Source organism: Choloepus didactylus, chromosome 19 (assembly GCF_015220235.1).
Source record: "Choloepus didactylus isolate mChoDid1 chromosome 19, mChoDid1.pri, whole genome shotgun sequence".
Lineage (NCBI taxonomy): Eukaryota > Metazoa > Chordata > Mammalia > Pilosa > Megalonychidae > Choloepus > Choloepus didactylus.
The window spans coordinates 17,453,716-17,481,035 of record NC_051325.1 but is presented as its reverse complement, the minus strand read 5'-3'; the positions used below and the strand labels follow the sequence as shown (position 1 = coordinate 17,481,035).

At 41.0% G+C, this 27,320-nt stretch overlaps 2 protein-coding genes across 5 annotated transcripts in view; both read right to left on the bottom strand.

Moving 5' to 3' along the window:
• Positions 1-25,566, bottom strand: part of KIF16B (kinesin family member 16B) — a 306,240-nt gene extending 280,674 nt beyond the window's left edge. For all 4 annotated transcript variants that reach the window (XR_005213209.1, XM_037812352.1, XM_037812353.1 and 1 more), the window contains exon 1: positions 25,436-25,566. Coding sequence is in view for 3 of the 4 variants with exons in the window: in XM_037812352.1 (XP_037668280.1) it covers positions 25,436-25,482 (47 nt within the window). In the remaining variant the exon portion in view is untranslated. The remainder of the gene's footprint in view (positions 1-25,435) is intronic.
• Positions 7,573-8,115, bottom strand: LOC119516145 (60S ribosomal protein L23a-like). The gene has a single exon (XM_037812356.1). The coding sequence runs from the start codon at positions 8,098-8,100 to the stop codon at positions 7,630-7,632; it is 471 nt and encodes a 156-aa protein (XP_037668284.1). The 5' UTR covers positions 8,101-8,115; the 3' UTR covers positions 7,573-7,629.
• Positions 25,567-27,320: the final 1,754 nt, after the last annotated feature.

Here is a 27,320-nt window from a genome sequence, read left to right as displayed (position 1 = left end):
AAAGCAGCAAGAGAAAAGTGATCCATCATATACAAAGGAAGCTTGATAAGACTTTGTGCGGATTTCTCAATAGAAACCATGGAGGCAAGAAGGAAGTGATATATTTAAGATACTGAAAGAGAAAAACCACCAACCAAGAATCCTATATCTGGCAAAACTATCCTTCAAATATGATGGACAGCTTAAAATATTCTCTGACAAATAGACAATGACAGAGTTTGTGAACAAGATACCTGCTTTACAGGAAACACTAAAGGAAGCACTGCAGACAGAAAGGAAAAGAAAGCAGTGAGAGGTCTGGAAAACAATTTTGGGAGACAGCAGCACAACAATGTAAGTACACTGAACAAAGACGACTGTGAGCATGATTGAAAGAGGAAAGTTAGGACTAGGTGGGACACCAGAACGAAAGAGGAAAAATCAAGACAGGGATTGTATAATTCAGTGAAACCTAGGGTGCTCAACAATTGTAATAAAAGGTATAAATATGTTGTTACATGAGGTAGAACAAATGAATGTCAACACTGCAAGGTGCTAAAAATAGGGTGGGATGGAGGGAAAATATAATCAATGCAAACTAGAGACTATAATTAACAGAAACACTGTATTATGCTTCCTTTAATATAACAAAGGCAATATATCAAAGCTAAATGCATACGGTGGGGGGTGCCTGACATAGGGGAAGGGTATGGGACTCCTGGCATTGATGTTCTCTGATTCCTCATTCGACTTCAGTTTAATGCTTTCTTTCCTTTTATTGCTTTCTAGCTGTCATGTTTTTGTTTTCTCTCTCTCTCTTTTTTCTTTTTCTTTTGTCCCTCTACCTTCTTTGACTCTTCCTCCTTCTTTGTGGAAGAAATGGAGATGTCCTTATATAGTTAGTGGCAATGGTGCTGAATACATAAATACATGACAATACAGTGAACCAATGATTGTTTACTTAGGGCAGAATGTATTAGCGTGTGAACAAAACCATCTTAAAAAAAACAGGTTGACGAAGAAACCTTGAGGGCACTGTATTGAGTGAAATGAGACAGACACATAAGGACAAATATTGCAGGGTCTCATTGATATGAACTAATTATAATATGTAAACTTATAGACATGAAATATAAATTACCAGGATATAGAATGAGACTAAAGAATGGGGAGTGATTGCTTATTATGAGCAGAATGTTCAACTAGTAAGAACTTAAACATTTGGAAATGGACAGTGATGATGGTAGCACATAGTGAGAACTAATAGTGCTGAATGGTGTGTGAAGATGGTGGAAAGGGGAAGCTCAGAGTCACATATGTCACCAGAAGGAAAGTTGGAGGTTAAAAGATGGAAATGTATAAAACAGTGAATCTTGTGGTGGACAATGTCTGTGATTAACTGTACAAATACTAGAAGTCTCTCTCATGAACCAGAACAAATGTATGACACTATAACTAGAAGTTAATAATAGAGAGGCATATAGGAAATATATATATATATACCTATTGCAAACTATATACTACAGTTAGTAGTATTTTAACATTCTTTCATCAACAGTAACAAATGTACTATACCAATATTATGAATAAATAATGGAGGGGGGGTGGTTAGGGATATGGGAAGATTTTAGTTTCCTTTTTTTTGTCTCTATTTCTTTTCTGGAGTAATGAAAATGTTCTAAAAATTAAAAAAAAATTAATTGTCGTGATGGATGCACAGCTGTATGATGGTACCATGGGCAACTGATTGTACACTTTGGATCTTTGGATAATTGTACGGTTTGTGAACAATCTCAATTTAAAAAAAAAAAAAAGCATCGCATGCTACAAAGAAATCTTTCGAGAGAAGAAGAGTCAATCAAAGTAGCAAACCTCAGTGTTGTCTTATCTTAAGAAATTGCCACAGCCACCCCAACTTTCAGCAACCACCACCCTGATCATTCAGCAGCCATCAACAACTAGGCAAGACCCTCCGCCAGCAAAAAGATAACTTGCTGAAGGCTCAGATGATGGTTGGCATTTTTTAGCAATAAAATATTTTTAGTTAAGGTATCTACATTGTTTACTTACACAAAATTCTATGGTACACTCAACAGACAACAGTATAGTGTAAACATAACTTTTATATGCACGGGGAAACTGAAAAATTTGTGTGACTTGCTTTGTTTCGATACTCATTTTGTTGTGGTAGTTTGGAAGCAAACCTGCAATTTCTCAAATTTATGTCTGTATAAAAAATAACCAAATGGAAATTCTCAGACTCAAAGGAACAGTAACTGAAATGAAAATTTCAATAGAGGGGTTCAAGAGCAGATTGGAGAAAGCAGAAGAAAGGATGAGTGAACTCAAAGACAAGACAATTGAAATTATCCAAGTTGAGCAGAAAGAAAATAGGGGAAAAAAAAAAAAGACCCCGAGGAACCTGTGGGACACCATCAATATATGCATTATAGGAGTCCCAGAAGGAGAAGAGAGAGATAAATAGCCAGAAAAAAAATATTTGAAGAAATAATGGCAGAAAACTTACCAAAGATAATGAAAGATATGAATATACACCTCCAAGAAATGCAAAAAATGCCAAGCAGGATGAACCCAAACAGATCTACACCAAGACACCCTATGATCAAACTGTCAAATGCCAAGGATTAAGACAGAATCTTTTTTTTTAATTCATTTTTACTGAGATATACTCACATACCGTGCAGTCATACAAAACAAGGCGTACATTCAGTTGTTTACAGTACGATTGTATAGTTGTGCATTCATCACCAAAATTAATTTTTGACATTTTCATTACCACACACACAAAAATAATAAGAATAAAAATTAAAGTGAAAAAGAACAATTAAAGTAAAAAAAGAACACTGGGTGCCTTTTTTTCTTCCCCCATTTTTCTACTCATCCATCCATAAACTAAATAAAGGGGAGTGTGGTCCTTATGGCTTTCCCAATCACACTGTCACCCCTCATAAGCTACATTTTTATACAATCGTCTTCAAGATTCATGGGTTCTGGGTTGTAGTCTGATAGTTTCAGGTATCTACTGCTAGCTATTCAAATTCATTAGAACCTAAAAAGGGTCAAGACTGAATCTTAAAAACAGCAAGCGAGAAGCTGTGTATCACCTAAAAGGGATCCTTATTAAGATTGTCTGATTTCTCAACAGAAACAAAGGTGACCAGAAGGCAGAGGGAGGACATATTTAAAGTGCTGAAAAGAAAGCAAACTGCTACCTGAGAAGAATAAACCTGGCAAAACTATCCTTTAAAAATGAGGGAGATGTGGGAGACTTCAACACATCACTCTCTCCTATAGATAGATCAACCAGACAGAATACCAATAAGGAAACTAAAAACCTAAACAATCTGATAAACGAATTGGATTTAACAGACATATATAGAACATTACATCCCAAATCACCAGGATACACATACTTCTCTAAGTGCTCACGGAACTTTCTCCAGAATAGATCATATGCTGGGACATAAAACAAGCCTCAATAAATTTAAAAAGATTGAAATTATTCAAAGCACATTCTCTGACCACAATGGAATACAATTAGAAGTCAATAACCATCAGAGACTTAGAAAATTCACAAATACCTGGAGGTTAAACAACACACTCCTAAACAATCAGTGGGTTAAAGAAGAAATAGCAAGAGAAATTGCTAAATATATAGAGATGAATGAAAATGAGAACACAACATACCAAAACCTACGGGATACAGCAAAAGCGGTACTGAGGGGGAAATTTATAGCACTAAACGCATGTATTAAAAAGGAAGAAAGAGCCAAAATCAAAGAACTAATGGATCAACTGAAGAAGCTAGAAAATGAACAGCAAACCAATCCTAAACCAAGTAGAAGAAAAAAAATAACAAGGATTAAAGCAGAAATAAATGACATAGAGAACAAAAAAACAATAGAGAGGATAAATAACACCAAAAGTTGGTTCTTTGAGAAGATCAACAAGATTGACAAGCCCCTAGCTAGACTGACAAAATCAAAAAGAGAGAAGACCCATATAAACAAAATAATGAATAAGAAAGGTGACATTACTGCAGATCCTGAGGAAATTAAAAAAATTATAAGAGGATACTATGAACAACTGTATGGCAACAAACTGGATAATGTAGAGGAAATGGACAATTTCCTGGAAACATATGAACAACTTAGACTGACCAGAGAAGAAACAGAAGACCTCAACCAACCCATCACAAGCAAAGAGATCCAATCAGTCATCAAAAAGCTTCCCACAAATGAATGCCCAGGGCCAGATGGCTTCACAGGGGAATTCTACCAAACTTTCCAGAAAAGAATTGACACCAATCTTACTTAAACTCTTTCAAAACACTGAAGAAAATGGAACACTACCTAACTCATTTTATGAAGCTAATATCAATCTGATACCAAAACCAGACAAAGATGCTACAAAAAAGGAAAACTACCGGCCAATCTCCCTAATGAATATAGATGCAAAAATCCTCAACAAAATACTTGCAAATCGAATCCAAAGACACATTAAAAAAATCATACACCATGACCAAGTGGGGTTCATTCCAGGCATGCAAGGATGGTTCAACATAAGAAAATCAATCAATGTATTACAACACATTAACAAATCAAAAGGGAAAAATCAAATGATCATCTCAATAGATGCTGAAAAAGCATTTGACAAAATCCAACATCCCTTTTTGATAAAAACACTTCAAAAGGTAGGAATTGAAGGAAACTTCCTCAACATGATAAAGAACATATATGAAAAACCCACAGCCAGCATAGTGCTCAATGGTGAGAGACTGAAAGCCTTCCCTCTAAGATCAGGAACAAGACAAGGATGCCCGCTATCACCAATGTTATTCAACATTGTGCTGGAAGTGCTAGCCAGGGCAATCTGGCAACACAAAGAAATAAAAGGCATCCAAATTGGAAAGGAAGAAGTAAAACTGTCATTGTTTGCAGATGATACGATCTTATATCTGGAAAACCCCGAGAAATCGACGATACAGCTACTAGAGCTAATAAACAAATTTAGCAAAGTAGCGGGATACAAGATTAATGCACATAAGTCAGTAATGTTTCTATATGCTAGAAATGAACAAACTGAAGAGGCACTCAAGAAAAAGATACCATTTTCAATAGCAACTAAAAAAATCAAGTACCTAGGAATAAACTTAACCAAAGATGTAAAAGACCTATACAAAGAAAACTACATAACTCTATTAAAAGAAATAGAAGGGGACCTTAAAAGATGGAAAAATATTCCATGTTCATGGATAGGAAGGCTAAATGTCATTAAGATGTCAATTCTACCCAAACTCATCTACAGATTCAATGCAATCCCAATCAAAATTCCAACAACCTACTTTGCAGACTTGGAAAAGCTAGTTATCAAATTTATTTGGAAAGAGAAGATGCCTCAAATTGCTAAAGACACTCTAAAAAAGAAAAACCAAGTGGGAGGACTTACACTCCCTGACTTTGAAGCTTATTATAAAGCCACAGTTGTCAAAACAGCATGGTACTGGCACAAAGATAGACATATAGATCAATGGAATCGAATTGAGAATTCGGAGATAGACCCCCAGATCTATGGCCGACTGATCTTTGATAAGGCCCCCAAAGTCACTGAACTGGGTCATAATGGTCTTTTCAACAAATGGGGCTGGGACAGTTGGATATCCATATCCAAAAGAGTGAAAGAGGACCCCTATCTCACACCCTACACAAAAATTAACTCAAAATGGACGAAAGATCTCAATATAAAAGAAAGCACCATAAAACTCCTAGAAGATAATGTAGGAAAACATCTTCAAGACCTTGTATTAGGCGGCCACTTCCTAGACTTTACACCCAAAGCACAAGCAACAAAAGAGAAAATAGATAAATGGGTTCTCCTCAAGCTTACAAGTATCTATACCTCAAAGGAATTTGTCAAAAAGGTAAAGAGGCAGCCAACTCAATGGGAAACAATTTTTGGAAACCATGTATCTGACAAAACACTGATATCCTGCATATATAAAGAAATCCTACAACTCAATGACAATAGTACAGACAGCCCAATTATAAAATGGGCAAAAGATATGAAAAGACAGTTCTCTGAAGAGGAAATACAAATGGCCAAGAAACACATGAAAAAATGTTCAGCTTCACTAGCTATTAGAGAGATGCAAATTAAGACCACAATGAGATACCATCTCACACCAATTAGAATGGCTGCCATTAAACAAACAGGAAACTACAAATGCTGGAGGGGATGTGGAGAAATTGGGACTCTTATTCATTGTTAGTGGGACTGTATAATGGTTCAGCCACTCTGGAAGTCAGTCTGGCAGTTCCTTAGAAAACTAGATATAGAGATACCCTTCGATCCAGCGATTGCACTTCTTGGTATATACCTGGAAGATCGGAAAGCAGTAACACGAACAGATATCTGCAAGCCAATGTTCATAGCAGCATTATTCACAATTGCCAAGAGATGGAAACAACCCAAATGTCCTTCAACAGATGAGTGGATAAAGAAAATGTGGTATATACACACGATGGAATACTACACGGCAGTAAGAAGGAACGATGTCATGAAACATATGACAACATGGATGAACCCTGAAGACATAATGTTGAGCAAAATAAGCCAGGCACAAAAAGAGAAATGTTATATGCTACCACTAATGTGAACTTTGAAAAATGTAAAACAAATGGTTTATAATATAGAATGTAGGGGAACTAGCAATAGAGAGCAATTAAGGAAGGGGGAACAATAATCCAAGAAGAACAGATAAGCTATCATGGGTAAATTTAACGTTCTGGGAGTGCCTAGGAATGACTATGGTCTGTTAATTTCTGATGGGTATAGCAGGAACAAGTTCATAGAAATGTTGCTATATTAGGTTACTTTCTTCGGGTAGAGTAGGAACATGTTGGAAGTAGTTATCTTAGGTTAGTTGTGTTTTTCTTACTCCCTTGTTATGGTCTCTTTGAAATGTTCTTTTAGTGTATGTTTTTTTTTTATTTTTTTTTAATTTTTTTAGTTTTCATACAGTTAATTTAGGAAAAAAAAAGTTTAAAAAAAAAAAAAAAAACAAGGAAAAAAATATGCAGAGCCCCCTTGAGGAGCTGGTGGAGAATGCAGGGGTATTGGCCTGCCCTACCTCGATGGTTGCTAACATGCCCACAGACATAGGGGACTGGTGGTTTGAAGAATTGAGCCCTCTTCCACGGGATTTGCCCTTGGGAAGACTGTTGCTGCAAAGGAGAGGCTAGGCCTCCCTATAATTGTGCCTAAGAGCCTCCTCCCAAGTGCCTCTTTGTTGCTCAGATGTGGCCCTCTCTCTCTAGCTAAGCCAACTTAAAAGGTGAAATCACTGCCCTCCCCCCTACGTGGGATCAGACACCCAGGGTAGTGAATCTCCCTGGCAATGTGGACTATGACTCCCGGGGAGGAATGTAGACCCGGCATTGTGGGATGGAGAACATCTTCTTGACCAAAACGGGGATGTGAAAGGAAATGAAATAAGCTTCAGTGGCAGAGAGATTCCAAAAGGAGCTGAGAGGTCACTCTGGTGGGCACTCTTACGCACAATATAGACAACCCTTTTTTTTTTTTTTTATGGTCAAAAAACTTATATTTAGAATTTGCCAGCTGGACTGTTTAGATGATCCCAGTTTTGTTGGCAACATCCAAAGCATCATAGTCAGGAGCCAGTCGAACATATGCCTTCTTCTCTCCATCAGGCCTGATCAGGGTGTTGACCTTTGCCACGTCAATGTCATAGAGCTTCTTCACAGCCTGTTTGATCTGGTGCTTGTTGGCCTTGACATCCACAATGAACACAAGTGTGTTGTTGTCTTCAATCTTCTTCATGGCTGACTCAGTGGTCAGGGGGAACTTGATGATGGCATAGTGGTCAAGCTTGTTTCTCCTGGGGACGCTCTTCCGAGGATATTTGGGCTGTTTTCTGAGACGCAGAGTCTTGGGCCGCCGGAATGTAGGTGAAGTACGGATCTTCTTTTTCTTGTGGCTGTGGACACCTTTCAGTACTGCCTTCTTGGCTTTCAAAGCCTTTGCTTTTGCTTCGGTTTTGGGAGGGGCAGGAGCTTCCTTCTTCGCTTTCGGCGCCATCTTCGTGAAAAGCTAGACAACCCTTTTTAGGTTCTAATGAATTGGGGTAGCTGGTGGTAGATACCTGAAACTATCAAACTACAACCCAGAACCCATGAATCTTGAAGACAATTGTATAAAAATGTGGCTTATGAGGGGGGACAGTGGGATTGGGGAGGCCATGGGGATCACACTCCCCTTTGTCTAGTTTGTGGATGGATGAGTGGAAAGGTGGGGGAAGGAAACAGACAAGGGCGCCCAGTGTACTTTTTTACTTTAGTTGCTCTTTTTCACTTCAATTATTATTCTGGTTATTTTTGTGTGTGTGGTAATGAGGGTGTCGGGGATTGATTTTGGTGATGAATGTACAACTATGTAATGGTACTGTGAACAATCGAATGTACGATTTGTTTTGTATGACTGCGTGGTATGTGACTATATCTCAATAAAATGATTTAAAAAAAAAATGAGGGAGAAATTAAGACATATCCAGACAAAAACAGAAGTTCATTACCAGCAGACCTCCCTTACAGAAAAGGGGAATCCTCCATGGTGAAAGGAAAGGACACTTAACAGTATCTCAATGTTGGATGAAAAAATAAAGATCTCCAGGGTAAGTAACAATATGGTTAATATATATGTCAGTATTATTCCATTTTTCATTTGTAATGTTGTCTTCTACTTCTTATAAGGCTGAAAACTCAAATGCATAAAAAAAACAAGCATAAATTTTTGTTACTGGGCACATAATGTATAAAGATGTAATATGTGACATAATCAACAAAAATGGGAGGGGTGGAGGGATATAGGTACTGTGAAACTGTAGGCTACTGTAGTCAAGCTGAATCAACACAAACTAAATTGTAATAAATATAGGATGCTAAATGTAAGCCCCATTGTAACCATACAGAAACTATCTAAAAACATCTATTAAAAAAAAAAAAGCAAGGATAAGTGGTTCCACGTCACTCATTATAAAAGATCATCTAAACACAAAGACAGTAATGGAGGAAAGGAGGGACAAAAGCGGTACAAGACTTAACAAAAAACAACTAGCAAAATATCATGCATATATCTTGCCTTATCAGTAATTTCCCTAAAGGTAAATGGATTAAAATATCCAATCAAAAGGCATCAATTAGCAGAATAGCTTAAAAAAAAAAAATGACCCAACTATATGCTTTTTACAATAGACCCATCTTAGATTCATAGATTACATAGATACAAATAGGTTGAAAGTAAAAAGATAAAAAAAATTCATACAAATAGTAATCAAAAGAGTGGAAGTGACTATATTAGTATCAGATAAATTAGACTTTAAGTCAAAAATGGTTAGAAGAGACAAAGAAGGGCATTATATATCAATAAAAGTGCCAATTCAACTAGAAGATTTAACAGTTATAAATTATATGCACCTAACAGCAGAGTGCCAAAATATATGAAGCAAACACTGACAGAATTGAAGGGAAAAATAGATAGTTACATGATAATAGTTGGAGACAATAATACATCACTTTCAACACTGGATAGAACACCTTAACAGAAAATCAATTTAAAAAAATAGAGGACCTGAACAACACCATAAACCAACTAGTCCTAACCAAAATACATAGAACACTTCATCCAACAATGGCTAAGTACACATTCTTTTCAACTGCACATGGATCATTCTCTAGGATAGGCCATAATTTATGGCACAAAACAAGTCTCAATAAATTTAAAAATATTAAAATCACAAAAAGTAACCTCTCTGACCACAACAGAATGAAGCTAGAAAATCAGAAACAGAAGGAAAACTGGAAAGTTTACAAATAAGTGGAAATTAAACAGCATGCTCTTAAACAACAGTTAAAGAAGAAATTAAAAGGGAAATTGGACAATGGAGATAAATGAAAATGAAGCCTAAGAAAAACTGCTCCCACCTGCCCTAGTGCTCACTCCTTTTGAGACCACACTTGTCAGACACAGAGAATGCCATTCCTCACCTGTGCTGAGCACAGATGTAACTCACATAGAACCAAAGAAACCAAAGAGAGCAACATCCAAAATTTAGGCATATTTCCATTTTGCCATCATCTGGGAAACACTGGAGCATCCACCGAAGGAGAGCACACTGACCCCTCTTCAGGTGTACTGTTCCTGGTGAGCATTCGATAAATCAAAGTGACAACAAGGTCTCCCAGCCCAGAAGCTCTCCAACTCTGTTGCACACTGGAATCTCCTGTGGATCTTTAAAATTCCTGATGCCCAGGCTGCACCCCAGACCAATTCAATCAGATTCTGGGGGTGGGAAGGAGCGTCAGCTGAGAAGGTTGAGATCCAGTGTCCTAGCCTCATTGTTCCTCCACTTTCCCCGTTAAACGTTTCACAGGAACAACTTTCCGCTCTCAAAGCCCAAAGCAGAAAACAAACTGTATTGTGGACCTGGGCGAAACCAAGTGAGAGGGAAAGGACCAAGCAAACCCAAGCCTTCAACCAAGAACAGGCTTTCACACGCCAAGGTAACAATGTGACAGACAGTTTTGGAGTGCCAGCAGCCAGGATCAGGTCCTGACCAACCTCTGACAACCTCGAAGCCCATTACCAACCGATTAAAGAGGGTGATTCCTGCCTGCTATCCCTGTCTCTCCGGGGAGAAGGGGAGATATATTCTGCAAGGTTTAGAGCCAGACCTGAAAACATGCAGTAACTAAAGCTTACACAAACAGTCCACAGCCCCTAGTATCACAGGTGGTATGCAGGAGCTTCGTTTCAATATTTATTTTCTAGGAGGCTCAAGTTCCCACTATTGTCCCATAGCCTCCTCTTCCCCAGTCTCCAAGGCAGCCAGGAAGGGACTAAAATCTCTAAGTATTAAGCAAAATTCAAGTAGGCTCATGGCATTACAGTGGAGACAAGCAAAGACCAAAGATGAAACCTCCTCCAAATATTGGAAATACTAATATTATAGGAAAGTGGAAAGGAAAAGTGGTCTAAAATCAATAAAGAAGAGCAAATAAAGGAGAAGGATTTATAGACATTTATGCCAAAGCAGAAGTTTTTAAATGGCAATCCAGGGCTAGGGCTGGTGCACGCTGTGTTCTAAAATACCTTTAATTGCCAATAATTTAAAAATCTAGATTTTGACTTCTCTTGAAATGTAGGAGACACAGCCACAGTGGGGGAAGCTGAGGAGAGAACCATCCCTGGGTGGGGGGGGCGTCCCACAGGCTGCAGCCCCCTGAAGCCCCTACCCAGCCACTCAGTCACCCAGTTTCCAGCCTGGTACCCCCAGACCTTCAAGTTGAGACCCCTAAAGGAAATCATGAGTCTTAAGAGAGGAGTTTATGCCTCTAGCAGTAAGAAAAGTTTTTTTAAATGACTAATTGGCAGCAAATTTAGAGGAAATGACTGTGGCTCCTCAAGCTACCATGTCTTTTCTATCAGATTTTATTTTCTTCTCCCACCCATGGTGCCTCTAAGAGAGAACAATGAAAATGCTTATTGACATGATGAAAATAATCAAACTTACTTTCATCAAAATAAAATATGATTTAGACAGCTAGGGTTTAATAAGGTTTGAGTTGTTTTGGTTTTCTAATTTCTTATTTAGGATTTATTGAAGAAACCACCAGTGAGGGACTCATTCTCTCATTTCCTTCTGTCCTTTCAGAGCGGGCTACATTTCCCTAAATCTTCACTCCTGACTCCTTGACAGTGTTTTCACATCCTGATACCCTCCGAGTGTGCAGCTTTTGAAGAACAAAGCTGCAGTTCTCCAAAGCTATGACGCAGGACAGTATTAGCAGGTTCTTAGAACTCAAGAATTCATCCACATACCCTGAAACTGAATATAGTACCACAATTCACAGGCAGAAATAAGAGAAATAATCTTGTCATAAAGCTAGAAGGGCCTGAGTTAAGAAAGCCCTCTGATTTCATGAGTGTTATCTGCAATAAAATCGAGATGGGTCTGGCCTCATTTCTATGGCCCAGGTGACCAAAGTCTGTGCTCCCCATAAAGCAGGCTCCTCTTCTGACAGTGATGACAGCGATATGAGGGTGAAGTCTCAAATTGCACCTAGAATAACGGGTGCACCCCTCATTTGGCCCTCGTTTCAAAGGAGGAGGGAAGGGGGGAGCTGCAGCTAGCTCACAGTGTAATGGCATGCACTGTGTGAGGCCAGAAGCCTCAGCTTATGATAACATGATGACATCAAACGAGCAATTCTCCTTCTGTCTAGTGCCAGTCCCCAACTCTCAAGTATCGCCCCTCTGTTCTTTTGTGATTAATTGTGCTTTTTAATTCAGCCTCCTTTCTCCTGCACACTGATGCTTCCTGAAAGCCTCCTTCATGTTTCATGGCTCTGCTCCCTCAGTGTTTTCAAAGCCTGACAAACCCAGTGCAGAGCCTGAAATAAGCAGCCCTCTGACTCCAGTGTGAAGAAACAAGGCCCTTAGCTTCCTCTAAGTCACACAGAGAAGGGACTTGAGGAAGGCCGAGTGCACCTCGGAAAATACAAATGGATGAAATCACATCACACTGAAGCCACACAGAGAAATCAAACTGCATGTATCATTCTAGCAAATGCAATATTAACACAGCCACAGTGAACTTGCAGTTCCTCGAATGAGGTCTCTCGGCCTCCCACATGCTTTCCCTCCACCCACAAACTTGTCTTCCCCAGGTAATCTCTGCTTCAGGTCTTAGCTGAGATGTCCTTCCTGATGCCCAGGTCTGAGTTAGACCCGCAGCCCCCACCACGGGCTCCTACAGCCTCAGAGCACCTTGTACTACAAAGGCAAGGTATGCGCCTCGCTGGACACCAATGTTATCATTGTGCCATGGGGTGTTAACACTCAAAGTACCCAAAAGGCATAATTCCTCAATTTTTTGAAGGGATGGAACTATTCCTGGGAAAATACTATCTATTCTTACCCTTAATTTCTTATCTGCACAAGCAAAGTTGGTCCTAACAACAGGAAAAGTTCAACTAAGAATAAAGTGTTTTACATAAAAACTAAATGTATCCTAGTCTTTTCAACAAATAGTGCTGGGAGAACTGGATATTCATACCCAAAAGCAGGAACGAGGACCATATCTTATACCTTAAACAAAAATTAACTCAAAATGGATCAAAGACCTAAATACAAAAGCCAGAACCAAAAGACTCCTAGAAGAAAATGTATGGAAGCATCTTCAAGAGCTTGTGAGACTTTATACTACACTCAAAGCACAAGCCATGAAAACTAACTAACTAAATAAATAAATAAATAAACGGGACCTCCTCACAAGTGAATACTTGCATGCTTCAAAGGACTTTGTCAAGAGGGTGAAAAGGCAGCCTGCTCAATGGGAGAAAATATCTAGAAATCAGATATCCAATAAGGGTTCAATATCCAGAATATATTAAGAGATTCTACAACTCAAAAATAAAAAGATAAACAACCCAATTTAAAAATGGGGAAAAGATATAAACAGACATTTTTCCAAAGATAATATACAAAAGGCTAAGAAACACATGAAAAGATGTTGAACATCATGAGCTATTAGGAAAATGTAAATCAAAACTACAGTGAGTTATCATTTCACATCTACTAGAATGGCCACTATTAAAAAAAAAAAAAAAACAGAAAACTGCAAGTGTTGGAGAGGATGTGGAGAAACAGGAACACTTATTCACTGTTGGTGGGACTGTAGAATGGTGTAGCCGTTGTGGAAGACAGTTTGGCGGTTCCTCACAAAGCTCTGTATAGGGCAGTTATATGATCCGGCAATCTTTCACTAGGTATATACTCAGAAGAACTGAAAGCAGGGACAAGAACAGACATTTGCACATTGATATTCATAGTGGCATTATTCACAATTGCCAAAAGATGGAAACAACCCAAGTGTCTATCAACCGATGAACAGACAAACAAAATGTGGTATATACACACGATGGAATATTATTCAGCTGTAAGAAGAAATGAAGCTATGATGCATGTGACTACATGGATGAACCTTAAGGTCATTATGTAGAGTGAAACAAGTCAGACACAGAAGGACAAATATTGTATGATCTCACTAATATGAACTAAATATAACTAGCAAACTCAGGGTGTTAAGATCTAGAACAAGGTCACCAGAAGATAGGATGAGGTCAGAGGAAGGGAAGTTGATGCTTAATTTGTGCAGAATATATAATAAGTTTGATTGTAAATGTTTAGAAATGGATGGAGATGACAGGAGCACAATATAGTGAGTATAACTAACAGCAATGACATATGGGTACAATTATAGTTGAAAGGGATGGTTTAGGGTCATGTTTGTCACTAGAAGGAAAGCCAGAGGATGAAATATGGGACTATATAACATAGTGAACCCTCTTCAGGATGAAAATGTTCTATAATTGATTGTGGTGATGAATACCAACTCTGTGAATATACTAGAAAACACACTGTACACTTGAGATGGATTGTATGGTATGTAAGTTTATCTCAATAAAACTGCTTTTAAAATCTAAACTAAACTAAATGCATCCTATGATCTTGGAATTGGATCCTGAACCAGGAAAAAAAGACATTATTGGGGCAATTTAAGCAATCTGAATAAAGTCTATAAATCAGTTAATAGTAATGTAGTAATATTACTTCCCTTGTTTTAATAATTATATTATAGTTCTACAAGATAACATTTGGGGAAGTTGGTTGAAAGGTATATGAGAAATCTGTGTTATTTTTGCAACATTTTGTAAATATTTCAAAATGAAAAGCTAAATATATATGTATATTTTTTTTTAAAGCGCTTCCATGGGATCATCATATCTGGGCACTAGCCCAGGAAAACTGAAATTTTTCCCACAATTCCCCTTCCATCTGATCAAGTATGAAAACCCTAACTTCAGGAAAAGGAAGAAAACGGACCAAAATCTATTTGTAAAAGCTTTATCTCGGCAACACTTTTCACTTTTGAGCTGGTTTCCATCACCTCGAATCACTTTTCTCTTGAAAGTTCCCTGGGGATCAAGTCCTACTCAGAGGGAGCTCACCAAGTGGTTTACCTGTGCCCCGAGCAGCATGCCCAAGCAGAATCACTGTGATAGCTTAGACCCTGTTAATAAGACCCTGAAAATAAGAATCAGCAGTTGTCACCAGGTGAGAGACCATGAAGCCACTAGAGCTGAGGAAAGCAGCCTCAGGAGAACAGGCATCCCATGGTGGAATGGTTCAGAATCCCAAACTCTTAAAAGATCAAATTTCTCACTCCAAGTTTTATGTTTCCTCTTGGATATACAGAGGAAATAGGGCTGATTTCACTCTTACTGCATCCTGTTTTCAGTGTTCTCTCGTGTAATAAAATCAGATTTACCAGCTTCTGCTCTGGATAATGTACTCACTTCAAATTGTTTTTCAGAACACAGATAAGGAAACTAATTTATTGGTTAACAATAGTATTTTAATTTCTTGGCTTTGAGCACTGTGCCATGTTTATGTAAGATGCTAACATTAGGAGAAGCTGGCTGAAAAGTACACAGCAACGCTCTGTAACATTTTTGCAATTTTACTGTAAGTCTACAATTAATTCAAAATAAAATGTCAAAAAACTTTTAGAAGAAAGGGATGAGTATCCTGACCATAACCTGTGTCATTTAAACACAGTTAGAGTATTGTATTTCCTATTCTCTAGCCTTCAGAGATAAATATAAGGAACATACAATGTGCAATTTACATGTAATTAATTTAATACCCAGTGAAAGAACTGAAGCTGCCACTCCTTCCCAGGCTGTACCTCAGCCTTTTCTACCTCTTCTGCCCTCCTAGCACCCAAGAGGAGGATTATCAGGATGCCCTTTTCTCATCACAGGGAACCATAAGAGACAGCCTATAAATGCTGAGCCTACAGATTCCTAATTCCTTACAAGTCTCCACAAAGTGCAACGGGAGACTGCGGGTGGGAGGGGGTTTGTTACTAACACAACAAAATATTTTCTGAGTATCCATTTCTGCCAGGCACTGTTTCAGGTTTTGGGGAAACAGTCATGAACAAGACAGGCAAAGTTACTGGTTCCCATGGAGTTTACTTTCAAGGACAGGGACAGACCATAAACAAGCAAACAAACAATACATCAGGTGCCCACACATGCACTCACAAATTCAGATAACAGTGAATGCTATGGAGACACATCAGAGTAATGTGATAAATACTTCTTTGAGGAAGTGATATTTTGAGCCAAGACCTGATCCTTTTCTGATTCTCAGTTTCTTCATCTATAAAATGGAGCTAACAACAGTAACCCCTAGAGGATCTATCTAATTAAGTTTGATAATGACGACACAGAATTTAGCACAGTTCTCAACATCATTACATTGAAAGCACCAATTTTCTCAACTTACATTAAATTCTACAAACACCATTTAAATTTCTCCAAAGCATCTATGAGTAGATGGACTTCTGGTCTCAGAAATAGCTAGTTCCCCTCTACTGGGCAGCAGCAGTGAATAATGAATACATTTGGAAAGGGACAGATCAGGAAACACAAATGCAGAGCCCCAAGTCAGCAAGTGAAGAAAAACTGCCTGCCCCTGCTACAAGTTTTCCTCCTCTGTGCTTGTTCTAAATCAGCAGACCAAAGCCTCAGGACCTAAGAGTACTTTCTCATGAATGATTTTTCTCTTGACTGCTTCCAACATTGACAAGCCACAGTAATAAACCAGGGGCTCCCACTCCTTGGGAAGGGGCTGGAGATTGTAACACAGACTATCGCATTCTTCTCCCAGGCTGGAGGTGTAGCTTTCACAAAGAAATCATCAGTAAGACTGCATCCCAATTTTAGAACCCACAAAAACAACAAAAGCTATTGAAACAACTTAGGAAAATAATCATGAAGCCTTCTCTCTCTCCTTTCCTTTTCCTCCCGACCCCCACATATGTGTGTGTCTCTCCCAGACACACACACACACGCACATTTCTCCATGTTTGAAATAAAGCAGTTTAATGCCAAATTATGTTTAGCAAATACTCTAAGTTACCAAAGAACATTTTTTAAACTACATCTACTCACACACTGTCCAAGTGTATTATATACATTAAGGTATTTTTAAATATCATGTATGAAAAACCACCATTGGTCACTTGTTTCACATGATTTGTCAAGTCCACCTAAAAGAAGGATAAAAGGCTTCCGTGTGCTCCAAACCCTGCAGGTCATCAACAGCACAATCTTCCCCAAGGAGATCACTGAAAACATCATCATCATCCACTCCTCACCAAGACACCTGCCTTTCTCTTTCTGGACATTCCCTACTTCTTCCCCTTCCCCCGTTAGCCGCCTTCCTCCAATTTCCTAAATCCCCACCTGTTTTCTTTCCCTCTTCTTTAAAAAAAAAAAAAGTCAAACAAAACACCTCTCCTCTGTTGAGCCTGATTTACAATGCCCAGGAGAGGGCAGGGCACCCGGCCAAGCTGTGCACTCAAAGAAGGCGTAAATGAGTTTGAAAAGATTTTCTTACAGCTGCAAAACTACACACAGGTGAGCAGAGACTGCCATTCTCGCCTTCCTTGCATCCCTCCCTTAACAGGAAGGGTAGTCAGGTGCCACCCCCACTCACTTTCCAGCCTCCTGCAATCCTGGCACCGTCTTACACTCAACTAACCAACCCTCTCTAGCGACATGAGCTGATCGCCCAACCCAGCCAGCGTGTCTCGAACCTGGACCCAAGAAGCCTCCAACACTAGTGACTCTCCCGGGCTCCTAAGCCTCCATCCCCCCTTGTTGGCCAACACAGTTTACTCTTCTGCTTTTCCTCCTTCATCTCTCATGGCCCTTCTCTCTCTCCGCTGGTCCTCCATTCCTGCCTTCTTAGTGTTGCTGTTAGGAACAACAAGGAGTATAAAAATAATAGCAGCTGTGGTGTACTGAAAGGTTATTCCGTGGCTAGGAGTGTGTGTGACACTCGACACACACTATCTCATCTAACCCTCTTGACAGCATACGTGGAATTATTTTACAGCAGCAGTTCTCAAATATAGCCTCAGGACCCTTTTACACTCTTAATTTCTGAAGAGCCCAAAAAACTTTTATGAATGTCAATTATCTCTATTGATAGAGACCATATTCAAAATTAAAACTGAGAAAAGTTTTTTAAACACAAGAAAGCACAGCACACAGTGGCATGACATCATCTCGCAGCCTGGCACCTCTGGCAAACTCCACTGTACCCTGGTAAGAGAATGGGAGTGAAAAGGGCAAATGGCAGTTTAGTATTATTTTGAAAGTGGTGATGATTTTGCCAACCCCCTAAAGGGTCTTGAGGGTCCCCAGTTGTCTCTGGATCACGCTTTAAGAATCACTGTTTTACAAAAAGAAAAAAGAAAGAAAGAAAGAAAAAAAGACACTTAGCCTTAAAGAGTACAATCAATTTGCCCAAGGTCACCACTGAAGAACTCTGGTTATGCAGTACTGCTGCTCCCACTTCCCTTTTGCTTCATATGGTTTTCACCAGAGAAAACACTCACTTTCACCACATCAATTACAATCATCACTTTCAAGTGACAGCCTCCAAATGTGCACCTGCAGGGCTGATTCCTCACCTGAATTACTGGGCCTGGCCCCCCTCACCAGCACCCCTGAAATAATTCCTTCACCACCAGGCCCTCCACCCTAACCAGGCCCTTCAGCATTCTTGACTTTGGAAAAGATCCTTCTGCAACCTAGCAAGGCCCCAAATCACTAGAGTCATCTTTGATTCCCCCACTTCCCCATGTCCTGCTGACTGGTCTTCAGAATGTCTCTTGCAAGCACAAAACATAGGATATAAAACAGTGCATATTATGTTCCTACACAGAGGGAAAAAAGGCTGGATCCAAATGCACCAAAAGTTTAAGAGTAGTTATCTCTGGATCGTAGAATTATGAGTGATTTGTGATTTCCTTTCTTCGGTACACTTCTCTGCATAGCACATATTTCTTACACTTAGGCCTTACTTTCACAATGAGAAAGTATAGCAAAAAATTCTTCAGGGTTTTGGTTGTTAGTTTTGTCCCTTGACTCTGCCCTTTCCTATTAAAACTCCAGCTTAGTGCAGAATCAAATCGTCACAACTCACATTTAAATTCTCTTTATGGTCTTCCTGCACTGGTCTCTACCTACGGGGACAGACATCCCTGAGCCCTGGGGTCTCGCATCACCAAGTAATGGCAGGAAAGTCAACTGGTAACAGTACATAAAAGGAACTTAGCACAGTGCTTGGTGATTAGTAAATATATAATTGCCGCATGACAACAACAATTGACAAATGACAACCCTGTTTTAAAACCATCAATAGTTTACTGGGCTGAATAGTAATAGCCAATATTCATAGAGCCCTTACTTTTGGGCCCAGCAACTGTTAGCAAGTGCTGCCTCATACAATCACTATGTCAGGCCCATAAGGGGGGTCCTGTGAACACCTCCATCTTACAGATGCAGAAACTGAAGCTCAGAGCAGCTAACTGCCAAGGTGTGAAGTCAGGAAGTGGCAAAACTGGGATTCAAACCTGGTTTGGTCTCGCTCTCCAACAGAACTTTCCACCATGATGGGCATGTTCTATATCTGTCTGTTCAATATGCAGCTATTGTGACTAGAGTGACTGAGTGACTAAATTTTTTTATTATACTTTATTTTAATTTAAATAGTCACACATGGCCCATGGCTGCTATACTGGCCAGCACAGGAGTTTGGAGAAAAAACAAGTCCAAAATCCCAGGCTTAACACAGAAAATACCACACCTACCCACCTCTCACTCAACCAGTTCTTACAGAGAACTTCCAGTTAGTCTAAAATCCCTAATCAACTGTATGCATTCCCACTTCCCAGTCACCCCCTGCCCACGTCTCATCTAAGCCTTCTGTATAATAAAGGAGCTATAGGAATTTAGAGAAAGACAGACTTGGGTTCAAACCTCGACTTCACAGCACTTAGGCTGTGTGTATCTGAGCCCTGGTTCCTCATCTGGAGAGTGGGATGACAATGCCTACTTTAAAGAGCATCTCATAGAGAGCCCTTGTAGACACTCTCTACATGGTCCCTGGTAATTCCCCTTCAGGGCTCAATTCAAACTCCATCCCCTCTAAGAGGCCCCTGGAACCTGGAGATCTTTCCCCCAGCCTCTAAACTCTCCTAGCAGCTCCATCTCCATTAGCACTCACAGCACACGGATTCTATTGTGCTTTTTTTTTTATTTTTAAATCACTTTATTTATCAAATAAAAAAACATTTCCAAACAATATAAAGCAAAGCAATGGGAAAAAACAAATATCCTGAAGATATACTCCTACCATTTGATTTATTTGAGTTCTAGATCTGCACCTTCTCTGCCACTAGACCAGCACTCCCTGGAAGTCAAGGGCTGTGGTCATCAGTGACCTGCGAGGCAACAGGACACCATACAAAGGGCTGGGGAGGGGACCTACCCAGCTCAGTCCAGCATTATTAGCTGAGAGGTCTCAGTCTGCCCTCAGTAAAATGGGGATAAAAAGACCTAACTCAGCCAGTTGGTGGGAAGAGGACAGAAGTTGCTGAAGTAAAGAAATGAGCACGGTACAGATACGTGGCAGGGTTTCAGCAAATGCTTCCCATCCTTAAGAGGAGATGTCTGCCATCAGGATCACAGATCTACCAGACTAAACATGAACTAATGTCCTTTGACACAACCTTGCTCAGGAAATGCAAAGATGTACACTCTAAAATATCAACCCCAGTCAAAATACTGTGGGCAATTTTTTACTTCTTTTTCTGTTTTGAACCTGATAGAAAGGACACTGAATTCCACCTGAGTGGCTAATCAGGAAGAGGCTAAGGACATCAGAAAATGAAAGGAAGGTGGCCTCACCTCAGCAGATAAGAAGGCATATTATAAAGCTGTCACCTGGCATGTTGCCAGTACTCAGTAAATATTTTCCAGTAGAATATTTTTTGAAACACTTGATTTTGGAAAAACTCACAATAATTAAATTGTAAAAATAATAGTAATGACGACAACCAGCTTTAATGGACCCCTTGCCATCCAGGCATAGTGTGGAGAGTTACATTTACAGGAATTATCTCATTTAAATCTCAAACCAGAGTTTTTCAAACTGTCAACTGCAATTCACTAGTGGGCCTTGAAATCAATTTAGCATTTTTTAATGCTAAATGTAATGTAATAGAAAAGAAAAAATATATATGAGAATTGCATGAATAAGGATAAACGCTTCATGAATCTTTTACATATCTACAGGGCTACAATTTAAAATGTGTTTCTTACTGTTGGTCAAAACTTATTTGGGGGGGAAACTCTTGCCTCAAAACAATCATATTGGGTTGGTGCAATTATCATCTCCATTTTATAGATGCAGAAACTGAGCCTTAGAACAATTAAGTCTCTTCTCAAATTTTTGAACCTAGGCAGTCTGCCTACACACCTGACCCCATGAACACTGGCAGATCAAAGGAATAGGACAGACGGCACCTGAAGAATCAGCATAGATTTTCTAGAAAATCTACATTAAAAAAAAAAAAGCAAGTTAAACCAATAGTAAATGGACAAATTAGTCAACAAATTTTATTTTGTTGTCTCTTTGGAGGAAAACAAACAAATTGGATCCTGTAAAATTGTACAAAATGACACCAGTAAAAACAAAAAGACTAAGCACAAGAATCATGGAAGAATCCACAAGGAAAAGTTCTACAGATAGAATACATAAATGTTAGGATGTGGCCCAAAAAAATTATCAACAAAATTAAGTGTCCGATCACTTATTTATGTTTTTAAGGACAGCCGTGACTTTCCTAAGAAATTGACTGGACAAGGTCTCTATGCTTCCCAATCTATAAAACACTAACAGTCTCTACCTCCTAAGACTGTTGCAAAGATTAAATGAGATTTTGTACCTGACTCTCTCTCGGCAGAGTCTGGCACAGAGCAAAATCTCCATAAAGATAGCCGCTATTTTGATGATACAACATAATCGCTCTTTTGCATTTGCCACTACTCCTTCTGCCACACAACCAAAAGCCACAAGGTAGTAAAAAAACAAATCAGCTCATCACAACTTGCCATGAACCAAGCACTGGGTATTTCTTACCAGGACAATTGGTTACAGTTTGGCTCCTAGCTCAGAAACGCAGCCCAATTCAGTATCCCATCACCCTGTGCACCTCCATCCTGGCTGCAACAGGTGTCCTCACTTCCAGGCCTTTTTCTTTGAGGTTGGTTGCTTCCCTTTTACCCAACCTGCCGAAAGTCCTTCCACCAGTGCCAATGACTTTTTGAAGTAACTTTTTAAAATTAGATAAAGTTTTTAATTATTAATTGTAAAATGATGCATGAGTAAAGTAAAAATTCAAGCAGTAAAAGAAACGCCTTCTCTCTTCCTCTAACAGATTCTTCATCAGTCCCCCTCCTTAGAAGTGCCACTGTTAAATTTCTTATGAATCCCTCTATACAGACACAGCCGTGTCTGTGTGCACATACATTTTTTAAACACATGTACACATCTCTACTGTACTATGGGTATATGTATGGATAACTTGCTTTTCTCAATCCCCTATCCTGAAACTCTTTAGAGCCACACACTCTTTCTAAGCGCGCACAGCATTCCACCAAATGAAAGGGCCATCGTTTATTTAACAAATCCCCCCTCGATGTACATTAAGGTCATTATGATTTTTTGTTGTTACAAACCATGGTGCAACAAACATCCTTACACATACGTCTTGGTAGGTGGGAATAAAACCCATACAATAACTTTTTAGAAATGAAATTGCCAGATCAAAGGTTTATACATTTCTAACATTGACAGTTACTGTCAAATTTCCCAATATGGAAGTTTCAGATGTTTCAATCCTTTATGCTGCCATGATCCAACATACAAGTGTCTGTCACTAGCATATGGTGTTCAGTTAAATATTTACCAACCTCACTGGTAAAAAGTGTCTCCTAATTGCTGTTATAATTTGCATTTCTTTCCTTATGAGTTAGAGTATTTTTCGTTGGCTATCTGTCCTACTTTGTTGCCAACTACTGGATCACCAAATCTCTTTGAAGCTGCTCTTTGGAAGTTCACCAATGCCCTGGTCTCCAAGACCAAAACCTGGTCTCACTCTCATCATCAGGGCACCATCTCAGCAACATCTGATACCAACAACCTCCACCTCCTTCAGGTGGTCCACCACCCTTCCCTGCCATGACAATTTGCTGTGCTGGTTCTCCTCCACAGGCTGCAAGCCAATCTTCTCCCTGGAATCCTAAGGAGAGGCATTTCCCAGTGTCCAACCCCTGGTTGCCTTTTCTTCTCACCTTACATTTTTCAACTGTCAACCATGGACAAAAGCTTTCCAAATGTCAATACTTGAATCACCTGAGACCTAAACCCAGGTTTTCAATCATCTGCTAAACACCTCCTGCAGGGAGATGGACTCCTTCCTGCACTTCAGATAACGACCAGGTTAGAACACACACAGCCTCACTCTGGGCTGGACCTTGGGCTCATATGACAGCTACTACATCCCACGGAACTCTACACATCCAAAAGAGCCCACCAACTTCACCCGATCACCTTTCCCAAACCTCTTCTGCCACCTTGAGCTTCAAACCTCTGTTAATGACCCTACACTCGTACCCCTCCTCCTCCTTCCCATCCAGTGAACTGCCAAATCCTTTCAATTCTGCCAGTGAACTGTCTCAGTGCATCTATCCGGCCTTCCCATTTCCACCTCTGGCCCAGACCGCTGCTTCCTTGCCTCTTTCACCAATCCTGTTGCCACCAGAGTTCTCCGCTGAGAGCACAAATGTCATCGTATCAATCTCCTTCCTCCAAGTACATGCTTTCCGGAATTGTTTCCTGTCTTCCTTCTATATACTCTGGACCCTAGGCCTGCCCAGGCAAGGCACTGCACTCTCAGCATCCCTTACAGCTGGCCCTGTATTTATGAGAGTCATGCCAGGATGTTACCCCTCCCTCACCAGACAGTGGGTTTCTAGAAGACATTCACCAGGCCTCATTCACCTTGCCACCCAACCCCCAGATAGCACCCAGCATAATACTGTGCATTTGGTAGGCACTTAGTAAAATGCCTTCTAGAGTTAATCAGTGCAATCTTCTAGCATGCGTTCATATTATTCCAAAGAAGGAAAGGTACCTCTACACGTATGTAAATCTGTAATTTAAAAATATCTTTTTAAATCATCTAAATGGGGTCTATTTATCTTGTATGAGTGAGTATACATATACTCTTAGGGTCTAAAAAGTCAAACTCCTTCCCTAAACAGCTTTAGAAAAAACATGAAAATCCAAAAGTACTCATTTCTAAAAGTATTACTTTCTGAAGTTTACAAACCAGTATAGTGACTCCCCATTTGTCAATAGAAAAACAGATTCGGATGAGTCAAAGTGTCCAGGGCTGGCAATCTCGTCTTTTTATGGCCTTCTCATGCCCCACCAGATAGGCAAAACCACCAAATACAAAGTGATAAGGCTGAAGTGGGAAGACCATACAGCAGGTCAAATGTCCAGTCAATAAAAATAAATGACCTTGTGTGACCCCTGCCTGTCAACTGACTCAGAATACACTTGGCATTCAGGTCTGCTTCATCCTGCCAAGTTAAGCCAATTTAAAAAAATAACTTTTCTAAAGCATCTTTCTAAACCATTTATAAAAGATGTCACTGAAAAGGAAGCTCCAATTATTTTTCACTAAATGAAAAGTCAAATCATTCTGAAAAGCATTACTTTGTAGAAATATATAACAAGATTAAGTTCTCAATATGCTTACAAATCTTCCTGCTCCTGTTAGCATCAGCATTATTTCAAACACGTGCACTGAAGCGTCCTTGACTTTCTTTCCCCAGGAGTCAAAACTTTGTCAAAGTTTTGCCATCCACCCTTAAACCTCAAAACTGTTAAGTTACTGATTAGAAGTGAGGGTCCACATTCAGGGAATCGAAATAGCCTCTTATTAAGAGATTTAAAAAAGCCAAATCATTAAAAGTGAGAGATCTGAGCTGGCACAAATGCGGGGTTCACCCCGAGGTTCGCGGTGCCCCCTCGCCACTCCCAGATCCCCCCAGGGGATTCTGTATCTTCAGGGAAGTGACCGCTTGATGCTTTTTAAAGGGGGAACAAGCAGACCTCCTCAAGTTAATGGGTCGGGGAGAGTTTGTAAGAATGTTGTCCGTGGCTTCGGAAACACTTCATCCCCAGAACCCCTTCAGGGCAGTAAAGCACGAAGTCCTCCAGGGCCCCAGAGGCCGCAGCCAGGGCCCAGGAACCGGTGACCCGGCCCAGACACTTGGGTCCAGTCCAGACTGGCCTTTGAGGGGAACTCAAAGGGAAGGGGGGTGCGGCGAGGGGAGAGCGCGTCGACCCCACTCACCTGCGATTCATGGGCCGGACCCTCACGGCCACCTTGACCGATGCCATGGCTCATCCCGGCCCGGCCCCCGCGGGCTGCCACCTGTCGGGTGCCCCGCAGCCGCCGGCGACTCCAGAGACTCGGCGCGTGACTCCCGCCCACTTCCCTCTTAGCCCCCGCCCCTCGGCTCCCGCCTGGACCCTGCGCCCGGAGCGGCCCCACCTGCGAGGCCACTGAGCATGCCCAGCGCAGCTCGGGTCGGCGGCTCCGGCCCTTGCAATCCGCTCGCCGGGGTTTGGCGGCTGCCGGGAGGCGCGGAAGGGCGGGGCCAGGACGACCCGGTGCCGCAGCCTGAGGTCGTGAAATCAGGCGGAGCGGCTCTGCGGGCAGTGATCCCTGAGCGCGACCAGGAGCGGGATGATTTCATAAATTCTAGAGCACATCCTTATCTTCTGATGAACTTGGAGAGAGGAGAGAGAAAAGTGGATCACAGCAATTTAGGGCCTAAGCAAGGACCACAAGCCAGGGTTTGGATTACCCAAAAACGCACTTTTTCAGCCCTTACCAAAGACTTGACTTTACCCGCCAAGCACGAGTTAGCTCATCCATCTTCCAAAGAAACTGAAGGGTAGAGAAGAGTATCACATCTGGTTACTGGCCGCCTCCGCTCCTCCAAGGCAGTTGAAGCATGTATTTTGGACCCATCAATTCAGGGGTAACGATAAATGAAAAATCAAATGGGTACTGGATGTTGTAAATGTGGGCGATTTAATACTGTTAAATTGGCTGAAAGATCCATTTGGACTTTTTTGCACTTGTGTTACAGTTTAGTAGTTTAGGGAGTTTGGGTGGGGGCACCCGTTTTCTGATTAAGGCTTAGAGCCTCCTGTAGAAGTGAGGTCCGAACCAGCCGCTTTTCATGAACCCCCCTCCCCGAAACCTCTCCCCTCCCTGAAACCTCTCCCCTCCCTTAGTACGCAAATCCATTCATTCATTTAATCAATCATGCATCCTTCGATTACACACACAGGGCAGTTACCTGCAGGTCACAGTAGCCAAAGCATCAGCTCTACCTTCCTCCTGCCCCTTTCAGGGCTGCTCAGCACATACAGCCCCCCCACCCCACGGCTGCCTTCCGCAGGATCCTACTCTCCCATCCCGGCATCCCGCAGTTGACAGATGGGAATGGCCAGGCCCACAGAATACATTGCCTGGTTCTCAAGGCCAATACCTGGATCTCCAGGTCAACCTTGGTCACCATGCCCCTAACGGGGGCACAAAGAGGTGCCCCACTTCCACTCTCTCCCCGCTGTATTTCACCCCCTCAGGGCACCCAAGAGCTGGCAGGCAGCGGCCCTCCTTCAAATAAGGGAGCAGGATCGGGTAGAAGGAGCTGCTCCACGGGAAGCCGAGTTACAATGGGGATCACGAGGAGTCAGGCAGAGCCCCAGGTTTGAGCCCCAGCTCCAGCACTAACTAGTTTAGGGAGTCCTCCGATTTGCATTTATTGGGCTCCTCTGAGGCTTTGCCTCGTCTGCAAATCAGGAACAACTCCATAGAGTTGGTTAATGCATTGAATGAGATGTCTTCAAACACGTGATCCACTTAATAAAGTAATCAGTATTTCATCATCTTCCCCAATTCCCGAAATCACACGGCCCCCTTTGTTTCTTAAACCCTGAAAACCCAAGGTTTTCCCTAGAGCAGAGCTGGGTGCGGATCCGACCACTGGGCGGCGGGAAAACACGGCGCGCCGGATTTCGGAGCCGGCCAGCGGCCAACAGGCCGGGCATGCGCAGAGGTGGCTCGCAGGTTGGAGGCGCCACACGGGAGCCTGCGCTGGCGGGGCGGGACCCACCTTATATGGGAGCTGCTTGGGGACAAACGGCGTGGGCCGCGTTCCTAG

Coding starts and splice junctions, on each gene's coding strand:
- LOC119516145 (XM_037812356.1), bottom strand. CDS start 8,100: ATGGCGCCGAAAGCGAAGAAGGAAGCTCCTGCCCCTCCCAAAACCGAA.